The sequence below is a fragment of the Pelobates fuscus genome, chromosome 2, assembly GCF_036172605.1.
Source record: "Pelobates fuscus isolate aPelFus1 chromosome 2, aPelFus1.pri, whole genome shotgun sequence".
Lineage (NCBI taxonomy): Eukaryota > Metazoa > Chordata > Amphibia > Anura > Pelobatidae > Pelobates > Pelobates fuscus.
The window spans coordinates 101,743,923-101,770,485 of record NC_086318.1 but is presented as its reverse complement, the minus strand read 5'-3'; the positions used below and the strand labels follow the sequence as shown (position 1 = coordinate 101,770,485).

Sequence of the window (26,563 nt, the reverse complement as noted above, 5' to 3'; positions counted from 1 at the left end):
TAGTGATCTATCCAAATTTAGTATCTCAATTTTTGCCTTCTCCATGTTTTCAACATTATAGCCCTTATCTGCATATCTTTGTTTAACAATTGTAGATTGTTCCAAAAAAATCTGATTGTCTGTGCAGTTCCTTCTGAGCTGAGTAAACTGTCTCTTGGGGATATTGGAAAGCCACGGGGGGTAATGGGTGCTTGTGTATTCAATTGCTGTGTTACAGTCAGTAGGTTTAAAGTATGTTTTAGTTTTCAACTGATTTTGTTCTATGTATATAGTTAGATCTAAGAAATTTATGGTCGAATTAATAGATACGGAAGTAAATTTCAAATTATAGTCGTTATCATTAACTTGACTCAAAAACGAATCAAGATCTTCTGAAGTACCATCCCAGATGATTAGTACATCATCTATGAAGCGTCGCCATAGGACCAAACCACCCCCATTGTGGTCCGCCAACTTTATATGCTGTTGTTCCCAATGGGACACATACAAATTGGCAAAACTGGGGGCGAATTTGGTTCCCATGGCGACGCCACACCGCTGAAGAAAGAACTGTCCATTGAACCAGAAAAAAATCCTAGTAAGAACAAATTGTATACAGCTAATCAAAAACTCAATTTGAACATCCTGTAAGCCTTGTTGTAACTTGAGTGTATCTTTGATACAGGAGATACCTTTTATATGGGGAATATTTGAATATAAGGCTGTAATATCTGCAGTGGCTAAAATATATGAAGAATTCCAACATATGGATTGTAAATCCTTCAAAATATGTTTCGTATCTTTAATGAAGGTGTTATGTAAAGGAACATATGGTTGCAGGAACAGAGCCACATATTCAGATAAATTGCAAGACAGAGAATTGATACCACTAATAATGGGGCGACCGGGAGTTTTTTTTTTATATTCTTGTGAATTTTCGGTAGAAAATAAAAAACTGCCACTTTGCAGTTAGGATTGTAGATGAATTTAAATTCATCTAGATTGATGATTTTATTTTCCAAACCTGTTGTTAGTAATGTATTTAGTTCTACCAAAAATATGAGAAGCATTGATTTATTATTTGACATCTACATGCAATGCATGATGTTGAACGTCAAAAAACTTGGTTCTCACTCTGGAAGCACCTCTTAGGTGTGTCCTACACTAACAATTTGTGTTGCTTTTTCGAAAACCTACACACTTATTAACCCTTAATAGGGAGAACATGGGGTGGGCGGCAGCACTGTAACATGAGTGGGTAACACAAAAGCAAATACAAGCATACAAAATAAAGCCCTACACACAAACTCCCAATGGCTATAGTACGCATCAGCCACAACACATACAATAAAAATAACAAAAACATATTTGCATACTATTCCAAATCCCTATGCACATTTTAATAACTGTATTTTTTTTATTTTAGTATCACTCAAATGGCCATTAAAATGTAAGCTCACCAGCCACATCAAGCAAAACCTCTTAGGTGAGTCCTACACTAACAATTCACTTTGCTTCTTTAAGCTAAAAGGCAAGGACAGAGAGGGCTATTTTTCTAAACGATAGGCAGGGATTTAGAAAAATACTGCTCTCTGTTTCATTAGAGCGTTGGCCTTTTAGCCTAAAGAAGCAAAGTGAATTGTTAGCGTCTCTGTGTCTTTGAGCGCAGGGCTTAATTTTGTATGTTATGAACACGGTGATTTGCACTATTTTATTGTAGGAATTTGAAATGGTTGTTTAGATTTTTTTGGCTTAATATCTAACTATTAATATTAAATTATATTTCATTTTGGTTTTCATAGTTTTTAACGTGGTCTGGATTTCACTGGTGTAAAGTTTGCAGAACAAGTATTGTACAGTAACAAGGGAATGATGCTTATATAAATTCTAATATAAGGTTGCTACAAACATAATATCACCTCCACCTTAAAATCCTATTTTCCCAAATGATACAGTGTCTAAATTGTAACCCATTAAAGGGAAACCTCAAGCACCATAGCCACTAGCGCTTATTAATCGAGTTTATAGAGCTAGGAGTCTATTTATGCAGCTCCTTGTTTTTAATCAGTTTAACAAAAATAGCTTGACCTGGCCACTACTGGCACCTTGGTAATATCAGTAAACATGTAAACATCCACTCTATCAGTTTGGTCCTTTCATAGTCAAGTCTTCAGTTGTCTATTCCCCCCTCCAGGGGATAAACATATAACACTGTTAGTTTATTATGATCTGTGTTGTAGGTAGATTTGTCATATCTCCTGTCGGATGAATAAATCTGACTTCTGATATCTGATCCAGTGCCTACATATAGCACTTTAACTGCTAACTAATGTAACCCGTATCATACAACTCCCTTTATATTATCGAGTCGGGACACAAAAAAAATCCCAATGTTATGTATGGTAGAATACATGGGGAAAAAGGAAGGGATTATTTTTGTTTTATTCTTTTATTTTTTATTTGCGGCATTAAAATAAATTTCCATATTTTCCCTACTTTTATTGTATTTTTTTAAAATGCATTATCTATTCAAATGGCCGATACAAATACAACAAAGGAGGATTTTAAGAAGGGTGAAAAGTTCACATTTCAATATAATCATATGGTACATATTTGCCAGCCTGAAATTGAGATTCAGCTCAGTACTTCTGAAGTCTCAACAGCTTAGTAAATATCTTGCTGTGTTATTTTTTAGGCACTTTAAGAATACGCAATCTTGTGTGATGATAAGAAGTACCTCATTCTAATTACTAAGGAGTAAGGAACAAAATTGGGTGTAGTGCGTTTTTTGGAAATTGTATTTAAATGTTAACAAATTAATTTAGCCCCTTGAATAAGCAATACAAACATAACTGGAGTTTTTAGAATGGATCCCAACTGAGCGCATATTGTAATGCATATATTCTTAACATTCCATGATACATGAAGGAATGTATAGAATATTTCATCCAGAACAATGTGTAGACAGCTGCGTTTGATTAAAGGAAATATGTTTCTCAGAATCTTTGAGTTTCCAAAGTGAAATAATATGTATTTTCTCTTTAAAGGAATGGTTTGGTCAGATGTGAAGAGATTGTGGTATGATGGCTTGGAAGATTTTTTAGAAGAATCGAGAAATCAGCTGAGCTTTGTAATGAATTCTTTATACCTGGCAACCTTCGCATTAAAGGTGGTGGCTCACAGCAAGGTGAATATTCTAGTATAGACATACATACCTTTTCATCAATTAATATTTGAATGTTTATATTGGACATAATGTTATGTCCAGTACAAATCTGGCAAGTTATATGTTTTTCAAATTAAAAGGAAACGTAACAAATAGCTGAAAACTGCACTAAAAGTATTGCCCACTTTTCTTTAAAGAATTGGCCTTATTCAATAAATGATAGACTACGGTAGAACCCATAAAATGTTCACTCTGATGGCTTAATTAGTTTAATAATTGTGTCATAAATAAAAAAATGTAATTTATCAGAGATCTAATTTGTCCCGTCACAATCCGTGTCCTAGGAGGGTATTATTGTATCAACAACCAAAATAAGTCTTTTAACATGTTTATTTCTCCAATATTTCTTAAAAGGATGAACATATAAATGAAAAATGATATCTGTATACATTTACATAATGGTAATCCTTGTCTCAACAGCCATACATACAGTACATGGTTTTGCTTTTTTATTCTGCATTTACGTGCCATCTATACATACCATGTTTCAAATAAATGATGTGCAATTTTTTTTCAACACAATAGGCGCTTGGTAGTGAAGGGTTAAGATAAAATGTCTGTTTATATTAATAGTAAGAACGCATTTACCATTGTAATGGTTAGTGTAATACCTACGTTGAAGTCGTGCAATATATATATATATTTTTTTTATACGTCATGTTTTTTCTTTTGATTGTTTTTTTGTTACACATGTCCTTTCCATTGTGACAGATTAATCATTGTATGTACTGATCAGATTTGTGGAATCATTGTCTTAAAGGCTAAAGTGATCTTGTGTGTCTTCTGTCCCAGTTCCATTCCATTGCAGAGAGAAAAGACTGGGACGCTTTCCACCCTACGCTGGTGGCAGAAGGGCTTTTTGCATTCGGCAATGTTCTCAGTTATCTCCGTCTCTTCTTCATGTATACCACCAGCTCGATCTTGGGTCCCCTCCAGGTAAATCTTCTACATGTGAGCTATTAAAATCAATCTGTTATTGGATACATTGGGCAAAATTGGAGCAATTTTTAGTTGTCATTGCTCTGCAGATCCCATTCAAACAAATCTTAAATAACTGAAGCGTATGCAGCTCTTTTGTTAAACTGGAACAATTGTATGTTAATTTCTATCCTTGTTAATGGATTAATTTATTGTAGTATAACTAGTATTGTTTTATGATTATTATTATTAATTCATTAAATTTATTACATAAATAATGTATTTTGTGCTCAAATTAAAGTGGATCAGGCTTCTATTAATTAATTAATTAAATTATTTAGAAAAATAAACAGAAAGGAAAAAAAATAGGAGAATTTTAAACCTGAATAATAAATATAATAATTAAATACGCAAACACTGCTGCATTAAAATGTTATCTTTCTGTCTGTTGGCATAAAGTCAGGGAGTATCTCTTTTTTTCTATTACTGAAGAGAATGCAGGTATAGTGCTATCTGTAACTTAAAAATCAATTGAATTACAGTACACAATTACACTACAATTCATAGAGGTTTGTTTAAAAGAAAGATAAGTCATCTAACATTATAGTTTTGGCATAGCTCTGGTTTACTACATTGGATTTGAAGTGAAGGTACATTTCCAGAGCCATTAGTACTATACTGGTATACGATTTTCCTTCTGGACCCCTGCTCACTATGCCTAAAGGGGTATTAGCTGATAAGGCCTATGAGAGACCAAAACAATAGTCTTGGTTCCTTATCTCCTGCATTTTGATTTTTTACTGTTTCCTTAGAGATAATGATTTTGCTCATTCTCAGTGTTTTGCACATTGAGGTACATTCTCAGTGTTCTCGTCTCAATCTCTTTCGGCACTCTTGTACAAATCCACTACTCTTACTAAGATTTTGCTAGAAATTATTGAACACTTACAGCACTGCCTGATGCTCTGCTGTAACGATTAATCAAATAATATTGAGCTAAAGTGAAATGTAAGCTACCAAAGTGGCTCGGGGGATTTGCTAAGCATTTGTTTGCGTCATGTTTCACATAAAGTGCGTTAATGGCTGCCAATAAGTAGTTAATGATATTGTAGGGATCTCAGTCTCTTTATTCTAGTAATTTTCTGAAACATTTTTTTCATTTTTACCATTTTTGGTTTGGTGAAAAACTTTATCAACACATTACTGGAACCATCAGACACTCAGAAAATTGAACTCTATAAAAGACTTGATAAACCACAGAAACCGCTTTACTAACACTCAATTCCTCCAAAGTGTTAAAGTGTTTAGGAATGAGCAGATCTCACAACATAAACACCTCTCCTGAGTTTATAATGTTGATAAGAGCACTTATATGAACAATTCCTCATTAATCAATTAAAGCAAATAATGTAAAAATACGTTCTGTAACAAAAAATAACAACATGAAGTGATAACACAAAACATACGCACAACAATACAAACTACACTATACTCAACATGTCTGATTTGAACGTTATTAAAGAAATATACATGCATATCATGTGTACCTCTAGTTTGTAAGCTCATTCAAGCAGGGTCCTCGTCAACCTATTGTTCTTGTAGCAATCTTTAGTTGTCTCATTAATTGTTACATTTACCACTTTATAATATTGTAAAGCACTGCGGAATAAGATGGCATCAAGAAAATGCCAATAATCAATTTGGAACCCAAAAGGTTAGTAAAACACATGCCATCTGTTATCATCACAACTGCACTATAAAATGGGGTCAAAGATACAGGTCAGGTATTTCCAAAATTGGTTCATTTTGTTTGTCGATAAGTTGTAAATCTCACTATTTTGAAGTATCAGTTTTAGTTTATAATGATTACTAACTTTGGCAGCAATAACAGCAAACAAAAAATGAGTTCTGACACTTTCAGGATGTAAACTTATTGAAAACACTCCTATGATTCTGGCAGAAAGTAAAAAAACATTATCAACCGGTTACTGACGTTGAATTGCGTCTTGTATTTGGAATAATGGTTCCACCTCCGTATTGTCTAACAGTGACAGTGTCTTATGATTAACAGAAATTATAACCATCTTTTTTACAGTACAATTTGTATTATTTTTTATCAAATAACAGGAAGTGATACAATAAGAGGATTTTTTCTTTTAAAATAGCATGAACATTTTACAAGGAAACATTGTTAAACGTACAATGTTCTCCAAAAGTAGTGTTTAATTTTGGGAAGGTGAAAGAAGAGGTGACCGATCTAAGGAACAAACATTGGTACTTCTACAGATGTAGCCAATACCTTACTGAAGTTATTGAGCACATCATTACTAAAGCTCACGCTATGTCCACCTACGTACAGAAATGGACATCTACAAGATTAACCTAATTCAGGTGAATGTTAATGTTACCATCGTTTACCTATGAAATGTTTCACCCAACATGGCCTACTGTCCATTCTGCTTAGGATATGTCATTTCTATATTCTGACATTTATCCTGAATAAGAAAAACATGTTTACTTTTGACATTAGTAAATTCATTTGTGTGTTGCCAGCTCCGTGTCACATGAAATTAAAATTGTGCCAGTTCTGATTTGCCCGTTTAATGCCAGGAGTTACACCGGCAAATAAACGCCTACTGATAAAACCACTTCATCAGTACCTTCGTTTATAAACCTCATCATTCTTTATGAGTGTTTAAAAGGCTTAGTATTGCATTAAATCAATTTCTGAAACACAAGAGGGTCCCCTGTTCTGTGCCCACGTCTTTATGTAATATGTTATTTTACACATATAAACCTTCTTTTAAATATGTCTGTTTCTCTCTGTGTGCTGCTTGTAGTTTCACTTCGATATTGTCAACAGTAAGTCCATTCACTCACTAACACTGTAGCTTGTATACTAACTGGTGACCAATATAACTAAGGACTCTCTTTATGGGACTTTCCATACTCTGGACTCCAAGTTCAAATGGTTACAACTATTTATATGTTTGTGTGGTTTAATGGAAGCTCCCTTTTTCTTTTATGGTTTATGCAATTTGGGATAAACGGATCTAAAAACAAACATATGAAGATAACATGCTAACCATTCATTTTCTTTATTGTATATAATTTAGAGTTATACAATAAAGATGTTTTAGTAAAATGCAGATATTTTTATATTTAGTCAGAAATACATAACATTTTGCATACATACATACTATGCAAGACATTGCTGTTATTGACCTAAATAAATAATTGAAGAAGGGAATAGATGGAGAAAATGAAATAGAAAGAATGTGACATCACAGAAGATATCACAATAAATATGTGATAATGAAAGAAAATACAGAAGTGAGAGGTAGGCATGACGCCCTTTGGTACAAGCCGAGTGTCACTGTGGAAATAGTTAATCTGTTTTGTGAATTTACCTGCATACTGGGGTTGGACATCCCACATACAGCCAAATTAGTCATATTAACCTGTATTTGTAGCTTCGAGGTTACTTTGGCTTGAGTTTCGTTGGCAGTATTGATGATGATGGTTAATGTATCCTACATTCTAGAGGTCCTGGAAGGATATCTGTTGCAGTCAAGGAGCAATGTCTCCAACAGTTAGTAGAAAATTGAGGAAAGATTTTTTGAGGGTCTCAGTGTCACAGTGTAGTGAATAAACATGATATTGCATCTAGTTACCAGATACATGTGAGTATCTTTCATAGCACAGACCGCGGACTCTGTAAGGCGCCCCATAGTAGATAGATAGTAGAGGGTAATGTACAGTTAGATGGTATTTAGTAGCTCTCCATTAATTTAGTATGTTGTAAGAACCTTTGCTATATATTTACGTAGGATGTCTTGAAATGGAGAAATAATCGTACATTCCAGCAAACCTTCACCTTGCATCTCTTGTTTCTGTAACCGCTACATTTAGCATTCAATATATATATCTTTTATACTCAACTTCTAGAATATTTCCCTTTTCTTTCTCTGTAGCCTTGAAAAAACTACAAGGCAGAGTTGACCCAGCATGAAACATAGAGCGTAGATGTTTGAATATCGTATTGGTGTTCTTTGTAGATAAACTGAACTGGATGCCATACTTTAAAAATTTCCACTCTACTGTCTCTTCCTTTGATACTAATTTCTTATAACGGCTGCTGGCATGGCATGAAAGACGTGACTGTACTGAGCTTTAGAAACAAAGCTTGTCTTGCCTTTATGGCTGACTAATAACCAAGATATTAAAATGGGAGCTGTTTGAAGAAAGAAGAAAACTTGCATAATTAATTTGGCTATTCTTGAACGTCTGCCATTTAACACAGTTTTATTTCCAGTGGAGTTTTGTAAGCACAACATGAGGTGTCAACATATTTTTCTCATGTAGGTGGTATTGCAGTGTATTGCTATTCTTGTGCGTAAACATGGGTTAACCCATTGCCCACCCAGAAGTATCCTCAACACATTATTTTCACAAAGGACAAAAAGCTGTGTATAATTCTTAAAAGGAATCTATATCTAGATGTGTTTTAAATTGCAGCAGTAAATGGAGACTAATAAAATTTTCCATTCCAATTTGTGATCTTGTACATACCCCTTTTATATTTTCGAAATTAGATTAGTATTAATGTGCCTCTGTTTGACTGTTTTATTAACTCTATCCGCTAACAGAAAAGCTTTCTGCTGACAACTGTGTGCAATAGGCAAATGGATGATTTCATACATAACAGCAGATAGTCTTACTTGAGTTCAGGTGATTTAAATAGCAAGATGTCAGAGGTACCTGATGCCTTGGCCATCCATTCTTTCCTCTGGTAACAAAGAAAGCAAACCCTGAATAATAAAGCAAATTCTGAGCCCTCAGAACATGGAGTATAGATCAAGGTAGGGGCTACGATGCTGAAAACAGTATAGGCTGAAAAAATACATTATAGGAAGAATTCTTGGCTAAGCCATGGCAACACATTATATTGAAATTACATAAGGTACTGTCGACATATACATTTTAATAGTGCATGTCTATGTCAGAACTAGAACACCTTAGAGACTTGCACATTAGTGTTTTATAATTTTTTATCATCTTGCCATATACCCCCTACTCCTTCTAGCTATTAAGAATTGCAACAGAGTGCAAATCAGACTCATACTCAGCAATATAGGGGCTCTCTTCTCCACCGAGAAGCATTGGAGGACCTACTGTGAATTGAGTGGAAATTGCTGCGCCATACTAATAGGCATCTTTTGTTAGGCATGCGCAGTGTTTGGCGTCTTCCTGAAAAGCCAAATTAAAATGAGGTATTTTAGGAAATCTCTTTTTTCTATCTAGCCTGCAATGTAGAACACATTATGTAGATTCTTCTACAATAAAATGAACTGGATAGAACCCAACAAAACTGCCTTCTCAAAAATATGTTCTAACATGTTTTGTACAGATTTCCATGGGTCAAATGTTGCAAGACTTTGGGAAGTTTCTTGGGATGTTCCTTCTTGTGCTCTTCTCCTTCACCATTGGTCTGACACAGCTGTACGACAAGGGCTATGTCACTACTGAACAGAAGGACTGCGTGGGCATCTTCTGCGAGCGGCAAAGCAATGACACCTTCCACTCGTAAGTTCAGAACTCGAATTAACAACATCATTCCACTGGCCACAAAACAAAGTGCTCTAATTTGGAAGATTTATCTGAATAGGTTAATAAAAACTGTGGTATTAAAGGGGAATTGTCATTCCGCCATGGGATAAAAAAATCTAAAATCAACTATAACGCATCTTAAATCTTTTTCATGAGATGCTTAATTTTCTGTTAAAATTATATTAAAAAAAATTAGCAAATGACATCATAATCCAGCCCAACCCAGGCAACACCAGGGTAAACATTGCAATTGAGCAGAAGTAGAAATATCGTTTAATTTCTCCTCTTCTCTGTATGCTCTCTCTGTGCTGACTACTAGGTGCAAAGGACAGTCTCTAACAATGATTGGCAGGGAGCTAAGTGTAGGGTGTCTCATTGCAGACAAAAAGAAGTGGACTTGTTTTTTAATTATCATAAATACCAATTTGTTACATGCAAGAGTAAGTAAACGTAAATTTAAAAATCCTGGGAAGTGACCATTTCCCTGTGAAAGGGGAAAGAAAAAACATATAACAAAGACGTATTTCGCAAAAAAAAAAAATAAAAAAAAAATTGCCTTGGTTCTGGAGTATGTCCTAAAAAGATATTTTACAAATCAGCCTTTTACTGGATGCCTGTAATATCACTCACATCATTGTTAGCACAAAATGAAGAGACAAATGTACTAAACAATTCCCCATGTAAAAAAAACAAAAAAACATGTCTGCTACAGACATTAAATATAACTATAAAACCCAAATTGTTAAATTGTATCCCACTCTTTTCATACAGTAAGTGTGTACTCACTCATTGTCACTTCTAAGCCTCAGTGATGGTTATTGGTTAAAAAATAAATTTAAAAAAAGCGGCAGACAGCATTTGATGTCAGCAGCCAATCAGAAAAGTGTACACCTTCCTATTCATTAAACATAATTGCTTTATAAATTGAGACTGCTATTGGTCGAGTAGATTTCCTAATATACTGTTAGATTAAACTCTAATGTGTCTTATCTCATTGTATTTGTTGCAGCTTCATCGGGACCTGTTTTGCTCTCTTCTGGTACATCTTCTCTTTGGCGCATGTAGCACTGTTTGTGACCAGGTTCAGTTGCAATGAAGAGCTTCAGTCGTTTGTGGGAGCACTTATTATTGGCACGTACAACGTGGTGGTCGTGATTGTGCTCACCAAGCTTCTAGTAGCCATGCTTCACAAGAGCTTCCAACTCATAGCTGTAAGTCTATATAAGTGTGAATGTGATAATCCATGAGCAGTATTACAACGATGGTGAGTCCACACATATCATATCAGCCGTCAATCAAAAAATGTATATTTATCCCAAATCACGGTGAGACATTTTGTGCTTGTATCTACTGATTCCTATATACCATATGTACAGAATCCTTTTGTGCCCTATATACCATGTCTGCTGAGTCCTATATACTATAGCATCAAATAATATCTTAATAGAGTTCTCATTACCCTTATTCAGAATAATTTAAGGTCTTTTAGTGCCCTGCTGTCCCTTTCCCCTGGTACTTGTCAGGTAAAAATGACTTCTTTTTTTTTTTTTTTTTAATTCTCCAGCTTAGCTATTTTACCAATTCTAGCTAATTCACCCTAAAATTTACAAATTCCCTTATGAATAAATTGCTAATCCCTGTTTAGTGAATAATCCTCTAAATTGCAGCAAATATTCTATTCTTCTTCTATTTGCATGGATAATATGATTGTATATTATGACAAAGATATATTAAGCATTTTAGACCATTAATATAAGAACCTCAGATCGTTGGCAGCTAGCAAAGGATTCAGAATATCATGTCACTATCTTCTAAACTGAGGATGCCCTGTGTTGTGCTAAATTTCACCGCTTCAAAGCTGAATAAATTCCTTTGTTCATCCATTACAGTCTAGAAGTACATTGGAGCCCTACAGACATACTCAAGGTTAAAACATTCTACCAGATGCCCTTGAGTGATCAATGTATCTTCTTTTGGAGACTGAAGTCTTTTTTATCTCTGGTGTCTTAGAATCATGAGGATAAGGAGTGGAAATTTGCCAGGGCCAAGCTATGGCTGAGCTATTTCGATGACAAATGCACATTGCCTCCACCTTTCAACGTTGTTCCATCTCCCAAGACTATCTGCTATTTATTCAACAGCATGAGTAAATGGATCTGTTCTCATACTCCGACAGGAAGAGTGAAAAGGCAGAACAGCCTCAAGGTATTGGATGTTACCATAATTGAATTCATCTTTGAAATGTGGAATTTAAACCTAAAATCTCAGGATATTACTAATTTTGTATGGTCAAATTAGGCAAATTTTATTCTCTTAATAATATCAATGAATTTGTTCAATTTAAAGTAATTAGTTATTAATATAACTTCCCAGTACCACTCATCGCCGTATACCATTATCAAAGACTTGTTTGTACCTTACTGGACAATGCGATCAGCCAATACTTTTAATACATTCCTTTACCATCTTGGACTTTCAAATCAGCATTTTAGTAAGAAGCACCAGATTTTAGTCTAAAGAAATAATTTATCCGCTGAACAATTCCGAACCTTTAGTATAGCCTACATAGTCCTGAGCCGTCAGATGAACAAGCCTTAAAGGAACACTATAGTCACCTAAATTACTTTAGCTAAATAAAGCAGTTTTAGTGTATAGATCATTCCCCTGCAATTTCACTGCTCAATTCACGGTCATTAAGGAGTTAAATCACTTTGTTTCTGTTTATGCAGCTCTAGCCACACCTCCCCTGGCTATGACTGACAGAGCCTGCATGAAAAAGAAACTGGTTTCACTTTCAAACAGATGTAATTTACCTTAAATAATTGTATCTCAATCTCTAAATTGAACTTTAATCACATACAGGAGGCTCTTGCAGGGTCTAGCACGCTATTAACATAACAGGGGATAAGAAAATCTTAATTAAACAGAACTTGCAATAAAGAAAGCCTAAATAGGGCTCTCTTTACAGGAAGTGTTTATGGAAGGCTGTGCAAGTCACATGCAGGGAGGTGTGACTAGGGTTCATAAACAAAGGGATTTAACTCCTAAATGGCAGAGGATTGAGCAGTGAGGCTGCAGGGGCATGTTCTATACACCAAAACTGCTTCATTAAGCTAAAGTTGTTCCCTTTAAGTAATGTGATCCACCATTATTTTAAAACAGCTAAGCCATGAGCCATTGTTAGTGCAGCCTTTACCAATACAGTCAGTGGCCATCAACCTGAAACTATGCAATCCAAGGTTATTAAAAACCATATATATATACTAGTGTACCTGAAAGAGGGTTAATAAATGGAATGTCGGAACAGCTGGGGTGAGTTTGATACTTTCACTAAACCGTGAATGTGATGAACTGAATACTGAATTGCAAAACTGAAGCTCATATAGCAAGTCTGTGACTAAAGCTGACTTGTATCCTTTTTCTAAAAAAGCTATTTTGTCCTGCATTTCTCAGTACAGTTCTTCTATATTCCCCTGTAGATCCTGCTCCCTTGCCTTAGTGCTTTCTGCCAAATAACTCAACACACAAAGATATCTGACAAAACTATCTTGTTTGATATGGAATCGGCATCACTAATATTACAATGAAAATGGTATCCCAAACTTATTTTTTTTTCTAACTACAAGTCTCTACCATACAGAGAGACTATCCCCAATCCCCAGTGCCCTCTTGGGTTTTATGTACCCCACTATCTCACACTCTAGGGGTGCTCAGCTTTTAATATGGCATGCTGATATTTTGAAATTAAACTTAAATTTTTTCAATCTTAATTTATTTTGCATATCATTGGTTAACAGTTTAAAGGTAACATTAAATGATTTTTATTTTAAAGGACCACTATAGTGCCAGGAAAACAAGCTCGCTTTCCTGGCACAATAGGGTCTTTGGGTCAGCCCCCCCCCCCCCTCATGGCCCCCCTCCCGCCTAGGGGAAGGAAGGGGATAATCCCTTACCTTTTTTCCAGCGCCGGGCTCCCTTGGCGCTGGGACTCTCCTCCCTCTTCCGACGTCATCCGCCGAATGCGCATGCGCGGCAAGAGCCGCACCCGCATTCAATCAGTCCATAGGAAAGCATTTCTCAATGCTTTCCTATGGACGTTGGAGTCTTCTCACGGGGAAAATCACAGTGAGAAGCGCGGAAGCGCCTCTAGCGGCTGTCAGTGAGACAGCAACTAGAGGCTGAATTAACCCTCAGTGAAACATAGCAGTTTCTCTGAAACTGCTATGTTTACAGATGTAGGGTTAACCCTAGATGGACCTGGCACCCAGACCACTTCATTGAGCTGAAGTGGTCTGTGTGCCTATAGTGGTGCTTTAAAGGAACACTATAGTATTAGGAATACAAATGTGTATTTCTAACGCAATAGTGCCCTGGTGGCCGTTTAGGTTACTGGCCCCAACTTTAAGAGAAAAAAAATAGTTTTACTTATCACTTCTCCTTCGCCCGCCAGTCAATGCGTCTTGCCCCACTTTCTTGGTCTCTATGAGACCATCTGATTGAAATAGCTATTTTGGCAGCAGCACCTCTAGTGGCTGTCTGACTGGCAGCCACTAGATACATTTTACCTTGCAATGAAAACATTGCCTTTCTGTATGGTTAAAACAGGGGGTTTGGGGTGGCGTGGGGTGGGGGGACGGGACTGAAATTAAGTTGTCTCTTTAATATTTATTTTAGCCAAGATAACAGTGAAAGTTAACAAACACTTAAATTATTATTAATGCATATTGGTTCTTTAACTCTTCTAGTAGTTACATAATTCATTTTTAGAACTTTTTACAGTAGTATTAGTAATTGCATATTACAAGTTAGAATAAATGTGTTACCCCTTCTATTTTACCCCTACATTAATTACATTAAAACATGTACAGATAAAAAAAAAAGACCTGGAATTAAACTTTTATTACCAATGCCATTAAATGTACTTTGCGTGTGTAAAATATTCAGAAATGGTTAGAAGCTGCTGTGTGTGTGTTTAACAAGCGATTATTTTTCCTATACACTCAAGACTGGTAACCCAACCCAGCGAAATTTCTGTGTGTTCACTTTCAAGTAAACATGGATTTATTGAAACATAATTGCAATAGTTTTCATGGTCACGTAGCAAGATTAAACCTGGTCAGTGAGGCTTTTTATTCAACTCAGTGTCACAAACAGGCTCTGTACGTAGCCTGCTTACTGGAGTATTATGCCAAATACAGAGTTATTCCAGTTTGTTTATGTGATCTGGCACCTCTTTCATGTTAATGGATTTAATGTGTTTTTTAAATCTATAAATGAGTAAAGCAATCCTTAACAACCTCTGAATGGGCATCCCCAGAAATGGAAACTGCTTTTAGTATCCCTGGGAATCTCCTTGAATTTAATTAAATCAAAAGCGAATCCTGTTTGCACAGAATCGGCATCAAAATGCTGCTACGCACTCTATGAGAATGTGCTGAGTTGCAATGGGTAAAAGTCATATACCGCTGCAAGACGTTTTGCTGCCGAGGTTCAAGGATGAAATGCTGCCTTTGCCCCCCCGATGATGCAGTGTGTGTTGGGCTTGTAGAATGAGACAAGAGATGCACTGTGTGTCTGTGTGTGTGCTGGGGATGCAGTATGTCTGTGTGCTAGGGATTGGCGTCCTATGTGCAGCACACAATGTGTGCACAACAGCCAATCATGACACTTACCTTTGTTGTCTCCGCTGTGGTGTGGCTCCTAGCTGGAGTGGAGTCTGAACTGACTCCACCACTGCTTGCATAGTCCTGGCTGTGGGTGGCCACAGCACACAGAGAGCCAGACACTAAGAAGGCTCCTGTCCTCTGAGCGGGGAGACAGCTTAACCACAGAGCAATGCCACTAATTACTGTAAGTACAATAACCACTGAAGTTCCAGCATGAGTGGCAAGTAATCACAGAGTGCCGGAATTTCAGTGGGGAATGTGAACATAACTTGAGTCCCAGATCAGCCTCCTCTTGATTCTTTTTGAATTTATTTGCGGCCATGCCGCCCCACTCTGCCTTGGCGGAAAGGCTGAATGGGAAATGCGAGAGCTTTCCCCAATTGTATTTTCCCCCCACTTTGGTAATATCAGGGGTGGCAGAATGTCGCCCATGCCAAAATACCACCTGGAACCAAGACCCGTATGAGTGGTATCATGACCGCAGGAGTAGTATCAGCAAGGAGGCATCATGAAGGAACTGCCTTGATTAGTTAAGTCCCTTCTGGTGGCAAACAAATACACATATATCAGGGCAGAAAATATGGTACAAATGACCACCCTATGTTTGCATGGATTATAGTATTTTAAAAGATTCAAGCAGCTTATGATATGGGTTAATACAATGTAATTGGTTATTAACCAGTGGGTTAACCCTTGGGGGGCAGGGTTGACTCAGCCCTTCACCCCTCTTAGGTAGATAAAATGAGTACAATTAAATTGGGTAATAGTAACATCCCAAGGATGTACTTGGAAACCAAAGTAATCTGAATGTACCTTTCCTGGTCAAATACTTTGTTATGATTATTAGAATTCAGTAATGGCAAACTGGCTTATATACTGCATTGTGAAATGTATTAGTGCTTCACAAAATGTCTTTCACTAGTATATATAAGAGAATAACAATTTGGGGGATCATGTCACCATACCCCCACCAATATCGCATCCTTAGAAGAGGAGATTAATGAAGCAAGCCATTGACGCAAATTCCTGGTCTGGTCCTTCCAAATAACTTGCCTCCTTAATATGCTGTATTTTTTGCATGCTCAAAAAGCATAAAAAGAAAAGCTTTGCAGAATCTTGCACCGTAAGCCTGCCTCTTTGGCCACGCCAACAATTTAGAAAAAGTCTTCCTTATCAAACGTACACACACCACTCATCTACTGACAGTACTGAGTGAGTATCTGAGCTACAAAACAACCTGTATTAGTAGGAGAGTACAGCCAGACATATTATATCACTATCTGTGTATCTTTAATTTATGCAGCTAAAGTGTAATTTAGAGAAAGAGCAATGTATCTTATTTAAAAAGACTGATTTCCAAAAACATTTATTGTATTTTAAAGACACATTAATGTACCATATTTGCTCGATTATAAGACAACCCTAATTATAAGACGACCCCCTCAAATTTTAGATCTTGTTGGGAAAAAAATGAATTTAAGACTATCCTATGAGAAAAAAATAAAAATATACATTAACGAATACAGATGCACAGACACACACACACACACTGACACACATGCAAATACACAGTCACACACACATGCACACATACAGATACACACACATACAGACATATACACTCACAGATAGATAGACAGACACATACACACACACACACACACACACACACAGATATATCCATACAGACACACATATGCAAACATAGATATACAGACACAGATACACAGACACATATGCACACCGACTGGCACACATACAGATAGAAATACAGACACAGATAGATATACATACACATATGCACGCATACAGACACACATACACACATACAGGCAAAAGGTACACACATACACACATACAGGCAAAAGGTACACATTTTAAGCCACCCTCCTGTTCCCTACCTTTTGGGTGCATGAGGGTGGCTTTCCTGGGGTCTAGACGGCTAGCTCAGGCTGTTAGGTGCAGTGTGTGTGTGAGGAGTAAAGTGGGTGTTCGTGTGAGGGGTGAAGTGTGTGTGAGGGATGCGGTGTGTGTACGAGGAGAGCAGTGTGTGTGTCTGTATGTGTGTGAGGGGAGCGCAATGTGCGTGTAAGGAATGCAGTGTGTGGGGGAGCAGTGTGTGAGGGATGCTGTGTGTGTGTGTGTGTGTGTGAGGTGAGCAGTGTGCGTGTGTATGAGGGGAGCAGTGTGAGGGGTGCAATTTGTGTGTGTATGTCAAGGGTGCAGTATCTGTGTGAGTGGTACAGTGTGTGTATAGGGGGCATTGTGTGGGAGGGTGGCATTGTGTGTGGGTGGGGGGTTAGTACCTAGCCTCTCCACATTGAAATACCTTCTAATCAATTCCCTGGTGGTCCAGTGTCCTCCCTGGTGGTCCGGTGGGCAGCTCTTCAGTGTCCTCCCTGGTGGTCCGGTGGGCAGCTCTTCAGTGTCCTTCTTTGTGATCCGGTTGGCAGCTCTATCCGCCAGGTGCAGAGCTGCAGACCAAATGAGTGGTGTCTCACGAATGTCTCAGTGTTGCCGTGACAACCCACGGCAACGCTCTGATTTTGCTGGAATCGCGAGACACTTAGACGTAGGCTCTCTCTCTCTTCACTCTAAAGTCAGACTGAGCTGAGGGTCACTGCTCCCGGCGGCACACAGGGCAAGCTGCCATACCCCCTCCAGTGTCGTACCCTCGGTCAGAGACCGAAGACTCAACCCATCAGTCTGCCATGTGGCTAACTGACACAGTTAGTGTCAGTTAGCCTTGATTATAAGACAACCCCAATTTTCGGGAAAAAAAATCTTGTCTTATAATCAAACATACAGTAAGTATTATTGCTGTAAAGATCTATTAAACACTCAGATACATCAACAATTTGTAACTCCTAGAAAAGAGGGACTGTCCCTTTAAAGTAGGGACACTTGGGATGTATGTGCTTTTGCAGGAGTTGTCATCCTGTCACTGTGAAATTCTGTTTCCACTTTGACATTAGCTGTAGTGTAGAAGTGCAAAGTGTCCGTCTATTCTTTGGTATCTGCTGGCATTGTGTATTTGCAAGCCTGGTAAACATACCAGGCTGGGGTTTTTTGGGGGGGGAGGGGGCGTTTAGCTGTACTAAGATCATAACAGTTAAAAAATGAGAAAATGTACCCTTAGGTTGCTAGTTGGCAGTGCCTTTCAAGGATGCCTTGCAAACAATAATATTCACAGCAACTGGAATAGCTCTCTCTTTGAAAGTGTATCACTTCATTGTGAAAGAGGAAATGCAATTTTATTAGGTTGTAAATTAAAACAACATTTGCTTTACATCTCCTCCTAAGTTTTAAGGGCTTTCTGGTGTACACATGACAAACAATGATTGGTATTTAGGGGATGATGGAATGTGGATTTCTAAAAATTTCAGATACATAGTGAAGGGCCAGATGCTGCAGTATAGGAGCATCTGTGTTTTGAATGAGTCAAGGAATCATTTCTCCACATACGCCTCCTTAGATATGAGTCTTAAAGGGATTCAAAAACAGCTAATGCTGCCTTGTATTTGGCTTTCTAAACTAGCTTAAATGAAAAAAGCAGCAGTAGGGCAACACAGCTGATTATGATGGAAAAATTTCTTATTTTTTCTGACTTTTCCACTGGAAAATTCTCCTGAAGAATGCCAAAGTTACAGTTTGCGTATGGCATAAAAATCAAATACGAATATATATGAGTCATGGGTCTTTAAAAACCTGAGTAATAACTCTCATCTTATTAAAGCAATTCACATTTTTAAGCAATATCATTAGCCCACCTCCAATATCAACGAAGACGCCCAGGGCTGCCATCAGAAATTTTGAGGCCCCTGACACAGCTCAAGGTCTGGGCCCCCAAGTCCGTCCACAAGGATGCAGAGTGTCTAGTGTGCTGAATGTGGTGTGTGTATAGAGGATGTGGAATGTGTGTAGTGGACGCAGAGTCGGATGAGGTGGATGCAGTGTGTGTGTGTGATGGATTCAGTATGTATAGTGTATGTAGAGTGTGTGTTTGCGTAGTGGATGTAGTGTTTGTGTGTATAAGATGTAGTGTGTGTGTAGTGGATGCATAGTGTGTGTTTGTGTGGTGGATGCAGTGTGTATAGTGGATGCAGAGTGTGTGTTTGTGTGGTGGATGCAGTGTGTATAGTGGATGCAGAGTGTGTGTTTGTGTTGTGGATTTAGTGTGTATATTGAATACAGAGTGTGTGTTTGTGTAGTGGATGTAGTGTGTATGTATAGTGAATACTGAGTGTGTGTGTATAGTGAATACAGAGTATTTGTTTGTGTAGTGGATATAGTGTGCATAGTGAATACGCAGTGTGTGTAGTGGATGCAGTGTGTCTATAGTGAATGCAGAGTGTGTGTGTATAGTGGATGCAAAGTGTGTGTGTGTGGTGAATACAGAGTATGTGTTTGTGTAGTGGATATAGTGTGCATAGTGAATACGCAGTGTGTGTAGTGGATGCAGTGTGTCTATAATGAATGCAGAGTGTGTGTGTATAGTGGATGCAAAGTGTGTGTGTGTAGTGAATACAGAGTATGTGTTTGTGTAGTGGATATAGTGTGCATAGTGAATACGCAGTGTGTGTAGTGGATGCAGTGTGTGTGTATAGTGAATGCAGAATGTGTAGTGTGTAGTTAGTGAATGCAGAGTGTGTATAGTGAATGCAGAGTGTGTGTTGTTTGTGTGCATTAGATGCAGTGTGTGTAGGGGATGCAGTGTCTGTATGTAGTGACCTCTTTTGACCTCTCTGCTGCCTTTGACACCGTTGATCATGCTCTCCTTTTTTAAACTCTTCAATCACTCGGTCTCTGTGACTCTGTCCTCTCGTGGTTTTCCTCTTATCTCTCCCAACGCTCATTCAGCGTCTCCTTTTCTAATGATACCTCCTCCTCTCACCCTGTCTTGGCTCTGCCGTTGGTCCCCTTCTATTTTCTCTTTATGCTGTCTCTCTTGGCAAACGTATTACCTCTTTTGGATTCTACTACGACCTGTACGCTGATGACACCCAGATATATCTCTCCTCCCCGGACCTCTCTCCTGCCATCGTGCATCATGTCACTGCTTGCCTTTCTTCCATCACTGACTGGATGTCTTCCCGCTTTCTGAAACTCAATCTCTCTAAAACTGAGCTCCTTGTCTTTCCTCCTCCTAATACTGATCCTCCTCTTTTGCCCTCCCTTCAAGTTAGTGGTATTCACATGAGTCCATCCTTGCAAGCGCACTGTCTTGGCGTCATACTTGATTCTGGCCTCACCTTTGAGCTTCACATCCAGTATGTTGCCAAATCCTGTAGATTCCATCTTAAAAACATAGCCCGCATCTGCCCCTTTCTTACACAAGATGCTACCAAGGAGCTTGTCCATGCTCTAGTAATTTCCCGCATGGATTATTGCAACCCTCTCCTGACTGGTCTTCTCAAAAGCCATATTGCCCAGCTACAGTCTGTAATGAATGCTGCCGCTAGACTGATTTTCCTCTTTACTCAGTCCTCTCACACCTCACCCCTCTGTCAGTCCTAACATTGGCTTCCTGTATCCTATAGGAGTCAATTCAAAGTGCTAACCCATACTTATAAAGCACTGAACAATTCTAGCCCATCTTATATCTCTTCACAGATCCATAGGTATGCCCCTTCTCGGTTTCTACGCTCTGCCCGTGACCTTCTCCTGTCCGCTACTCGCACCCGTACTGCCAACTCACGCTTTCAGGACTTCTCGCGGGCGGCTCCCTTCCTATGGAATAGCCTGCCTACCACCATCAGACTCTCCCCTAGTCTTTAATCGTTTAAGAAGTACCTTAAAACCCATCTCTTTAGGAAAGCTTATGGCCTCCCAGAGTACCCTCTACCCCACATACCTGTCTCTTGCTTTATCCTAAAGGGCAGCACTTTACTCTCTCCCCCAGCTCTGCTTCACTCCCACCTTATTTGATTGCTACTTCCTGTCCTATTGTGTTTTATACCCCACTTCCTATAGACTGTAAGCTCGATTGAGCAGGGTCCTCTTCAACCTATCGTTCCTGTAAGTTTTTGTCCTATTTATAGTTAAATCCCCCTCTCATAATATTGTAAAGCTCTATGGAATCTGTTGGCGCTATATAAATGGCAATAATAATAATAATAGTTAATGCAGAGTGTGTATTTGTGTAGTGTGTGTAAATGTTGTGTGAAATAGGGGCAGCATTCTGTGGGGAAAACTGAGCATTTTTCTTTTCAGTTATTTTAATTTATTTTATTCCCCCCACCCTGGTTCTTACCTGTGGCCAGGGAGGGGGGAGATGACATTCCCCGGTGGTCCGGTGGCTCAGTGCAAGGTACAGGGTGCTCTACACAGCAGAGGGGGCACAGCCAGCGCCATATTAACTTCCCAGCTGATCCTCTCTTCTAACTCTTGCAAGCCTTCCCTGCGTGCATGCGGAACGTTGCCATGGTAACACGTGGCAACGCTCTTATGGCCACGGGGCTCCCAAGAGTTAGAGATAGAAGATCAGCTAGGAAGTAAAGACTGAGTGGTCTGCGGTCCCCTCTGCTGTGTGCAGGTAGCCGGGGGCCTGCAATTGCACATACATATAGCGATAGTCGGCTATTTGTATGTGTACACAGAGAATGTGGGGCGCAGGACCGCCGGGCCCATGCCAGTTGTCATGGTTGTCACCCCCTGATGGCGGACCTGAAGACCTCTCTGCTAAATGTATAATATGGCTATAAATAATCAAGGCAAATCCACGTTTTTTTCATCTTACATTTGTTTGTTTCAGTTTACTTATATAACTGTTGAATGCTTAAAGGGTAAGGCTATACTTACATTTCAAAGCTCATTTTGTTTTCAGTTAGCTCCCCCAGATTGTCAGTCAAACAGCACTGTCTTTCTCTTCTTGGTTTGGGAAGATCAATTTTGTCCAAGTTGTACATGCAACACTCTTTATTAGGATTTAGATTTCTTATCACCAGAGAAAGAGCAAACCAACACTGTACCATGCTATGTACAAACTGATATTAGCTGGGATATGTTTGCTATCAGTTTACAGAGCAGTTCCACTCAAGTGATGAGTGGAACTGTTCGTGGGAGATAAACTGTTCTCGGGGTATAAACTTATAATCCTGTACTAATGGTAACCCTCAATAAAAATGTGTGCATTTATAGTTTTTATAGACTAAGCAGTATATATGTGAAAGTCTATGCGAGTCATTAAAGTGTATTATATATCCTGTTTCTCTTCATAGGAGTGGAAAAGTCTAAGGCAAAAACGAGATGAGAACTACCAGAAGGTCATGTGTTGTCTTGTCCATCGTTATCTGACCTCCATGAGGCAGAAAATGCAAAGTACAGACCAGGCCACCGTGGAAAACCTGAATGAGCTTCGACAAGATCTCTCAAAATTCAGAAATGAAATGAGGGATCTGCTTGGCTTCCGGACCTCAAAATACGCAATGTTTTATCCACGTAACTAAGTCGATATTATTATTCCTTAAATGGAATTAAGAGTATTCTGTCTACAAAGCATTCAACTGTTGGTTTCCTCCACCCACAGTATTATAAGTCATGTTTGCACATTTGTATTATTTAAATCTGGTGTTTTATTTTAAATGTTAAAAGAAGGTAATATCATCATGGTATCCATATCCATTCCTGAACGTCCTGAATGAAAAGAACATGTTTCATGCAGTTCACAATACAATCTAGAAAATGTCCACCTTCTAGTATAATGTGATGAAAATCTAGAAAATAGAATGAAACATGATTATACTAAACCCAAAGTGCATTCCCTCTTTAGTTTTCATATTACATCATTATACAACTAATTATTGTGGTCAGCTGTTTATATTAGTTTCTTTATCAAACAAAATTAAGAAATATATAGTTTTTTATGATGCGTATGGACAATGAACAATGAACTATGGACAATTGATTCCTACTGTGGACAGCTATGAATCTAATGTTTATACCTTGAGTTCAGGTGGATGAAGATCACATCTTGGTTTCTCCAAAGCATCCAGGAGAATAACTTGCTATGCTATGAAGATGCTGTACTTTCTGTGCTAGAATGCCAGTTAATTGTGGTGATTATGTGAAACCATAATATAAAGTAAATAATGCTAGTTTGTGTTCATATTTCTATGGGTTGTGTATAAAACAGCTGTAGGCAAAGTTCAAAAAGTAGAGCAATCGCTATGGAAACTGAATGTTCAACTTCAAATTTTGACTCAGAATAGTTCTTTATAATTAATCATGGGCATATGAATTCACAGTAATCTGGGCAGAAAATATTTACTTAGCATATGCACTGTATACCCAACTCCACAAAAACATGGGTCAATGCATGCTGTACAGACAGTAATGGTAGACTACCAATGTAAGGAAATCAATATTTTTGGATTCGTTTCTACCAGGGATGAGATGAGCTTTTTTTTTTTAGTTTATATATGACTATTAGGGATTTTCAAAAAGGAAGCATTGTGTATAGATTTCCCTTTTTAATTATGCAATATAAGCTCACTTTTACACCTTTTTAAATAGCACGCCTCTTTAGAACCTATGAAAGATTCGGGAATTCCATGTGTTTCTCTTTTACTTGCAATATTTTATCATCACTTCACTCAAACCACAGACCTTTTGCCCTTAGAATGGCGGTACCCAACATTTCCCTTATCCTAACTCCCATTTATTATCCTTATGTAGCTCATACCCTTTAGTTTTTATAACATTTTCCTGCCGTATGAATAAGAATGAGTGGATAGAACATAATCTGCACTGTGAAGTGGAGCAATGACAGCAGGCCTGTCATTAACGAAATTGAATTAATAAGGATAAATGACGTAAATTTTCCATCATGAGTGCATTTTATTTTTGAAACTGTGTCTTTAAGGGGTTAATTATTGAGGTCTATGACTTCTCAGTGCTGTCAAACAATGCCAAATATGTACTCTTACTAGTAAATATGTAAGAAGGAGGGCAGTACCGCTAGTATTTTTCTTGGTGTATAGTTTGGGAAATGTGCTGTCTGCCAACAGGAATGACAGCTCTCAAAACTCTCATGTATTTCCATACCACAATTTCTCCCATCATACTGCTTTGGTACCACATGTGGGAGCCTATGTGAACCTGCCACCATAGACAGCTTGCTTCCTTGCTCTTCTCAATTGGCTTGTCCAGAAAGATCTTTTTATCTCCATAAGCATTTTGTGGTAGAATGTTCTATAGAATGTTCTATAGAATGTTCTATGAATCATCATGACTGGGGAGAGCTGTCTATTTTCATCCCCACTGTAAAAATATTTAGGGAGATCACCGAACTTTCTACACCAAGCATGTCAAACTTGTGGGCCGCAGGCCGCATGCAGCCCACAATGGACATCTTTGTGGCCCGGCGACCCTTGAATACATGCTTGGTGTTAAAGCAGAGTAGGCACCTGCTTTCCCCACATTGCTCTGTGGGGAAAACTCTGCTAAAATACTCTGATAATGGATACACAGATAGGGGAAGACGCTGTCTGAACCTATATAAAAAATTAATAAAACATAGTGAAGACTGTTACAAATATACAACAATAACAATAACAGACACGTTCTTGAGTGCACTCACAAGATGTAGGTAGGAAAATCGCTTTGAAATTACCACCACCTACTCCTGTAGGGGGGTCACACATAGAATCCACTGGATATGATGGATATTGAAAATCCGGAAACCAAAGGTAGAGCAGGAACAAAGTATGGTAGAAAAAAATATATTTATTCTTAGATACAATAAAAGGAACTGGTCCAACGCGTTTCGTTCAATCAGAACTTCATCAGGGACCTCTCAGGTTAAAATAGTAATACAAATTCCATACATAAAAAATTCCCGCTATACCCTCCCTCGTCCCACAGTCCCAATATATAAGACAACTCTCAATCCCCATTGGTGGTGTGGTGGGTGTGTTCGAACTTGGTTCCGGATTCATCATCAACTTGCCGACTCACAGCTGATCGTAGTATTCTTTTCCCGCTTCTCGGGTTTCCAAGACGTCACCGGAAGTGACGTCTGCGTTCCAAATCGCACTTCCGTACGTTCCAGCTGTAACTTCGCGTCCACAAGTAAAGTGGCCTTCGTGAGTCCCCGTAATAATGGATGCACATGCGCAATGGGCAAAAAGCTATACTTAGAAAAAATGTGTCGGTATCTTGCGACTAACACTCAGCATTGGAAAAAAGAAAGAAGTATCAATATCAAAACATAAAAGCATATATTGAAATGACATCAAAAACACAATCACCTCATATTTAATTAATTTAGTGTCTATTTTCAATGATTTTAGAAACTCTCGTCCAATGCATAAATATTGAAGGATATATATAGTAATAATAATCCTAATATGCACTCAAAATAAATAAAAAAATTATAAATAAAACATAAAAACACTAATAATAGTTAATATAAAATAAATTGTAAACAGAAATACTCCATATAACTCAAACAATAATTATGATACTATAAATCCCTAGTATTCAAGGAAACAAACCAAATCAATATCTACATTTAACCCCTTCGGCTCCAGTGTCTGTAAACAATGTATCCAATAGGTTTCTTTCTGTCGAAGTTGTTTTAATCTATCCCCTCCTCTCCAGTGAGGGGGGATGTATTCAATGCCTTTACACAAAAAATTCTTAAAATTAAATGCAGGACATGATTGACAGTGCAATGGAACCGAGTGGGTTGTGAGACGCTTTTTAATATTATTCAGATGCTCCATGAATCTAACTTTCAGCAATCTCTTGGTGCGTCCCACATATTGCTTGCCGCACGGACATTGCAGCAAATATACTACAAAGTCCGTGCGGCAGCCAATCAAAGATTTAATCGGGAATGATCTCCCTGTGATGATACTCTGAAAGGTATTAGAATCTGGTAGAGAGGCCGTGCTACATGCCACACACCCTCTACAACCTCTAAAACCCTTTATGATAGTACTGGGGATTGGTTTATTAATGGGTTTGATATAACTTGGTGCTAGCATATTCTTCAGATTCTTGTTCTTCCTATAAATCATTCTCGGATTGTCTGGCAACAATTGTCCCATAACGGGATCATTTTGGAGAATAGGCCAATGCTTCCGAAATATTTTCTTAATTTCATTATGGTGGGTATTAAATCTTGTCTTAAATGCAAAATTAAATTTAGATGTTGTAT

The 26,563-nt window shown here is 38.0% G+C and overlaps 1 protein-coding gene across 1 annotated transcript in view; it reads left to right on the top strand.

Moving 5' to 3' along the window:
• TRPC1 (transient receptor potential cation channel subfamily C member 1) overlaps nucleotides 1-24,822 on the top strand; it is a 71,824-nt gene extending 47,002 nt beyond the window's left edge. Inside the window, exons 8-13 of the mRNA XM_063442502.1 lie at nucleotides 3,027-3,166; nucleotides 3,998-4,141; nucleotides 9,534-9,709; nucleotides 10,743-10,944; nucleotides 11,744-11,938; nucleotides 22,620-24,822. Of these exons, the coding sequence (XP_063298572.1) occupies nucleotides 3,027-3,166; nucleotides 3,998-4,141; nucleotides 9,534-9,709; nucleotides 10,743-10,944; nucleotides 11,744-11,938; nucleotides 22,620-22,847 (1,085 nt within the window). The 3' untranslated portion in view covers nucleotides 22,848-24,822. The remainder of the gene's footprint in view (nucleotides 1-3,026; nucleotides 3,167-3,997; nucleotides 4,142-9,533; nucleotides 9,710-10,742; nucleotides 10,945-11,743; nucleotides 11,939-22,619) is intronic.
• The last annotated feature ends 1,741 nt before the right edge of the window (nucleotides 24,823-26,563 follow it).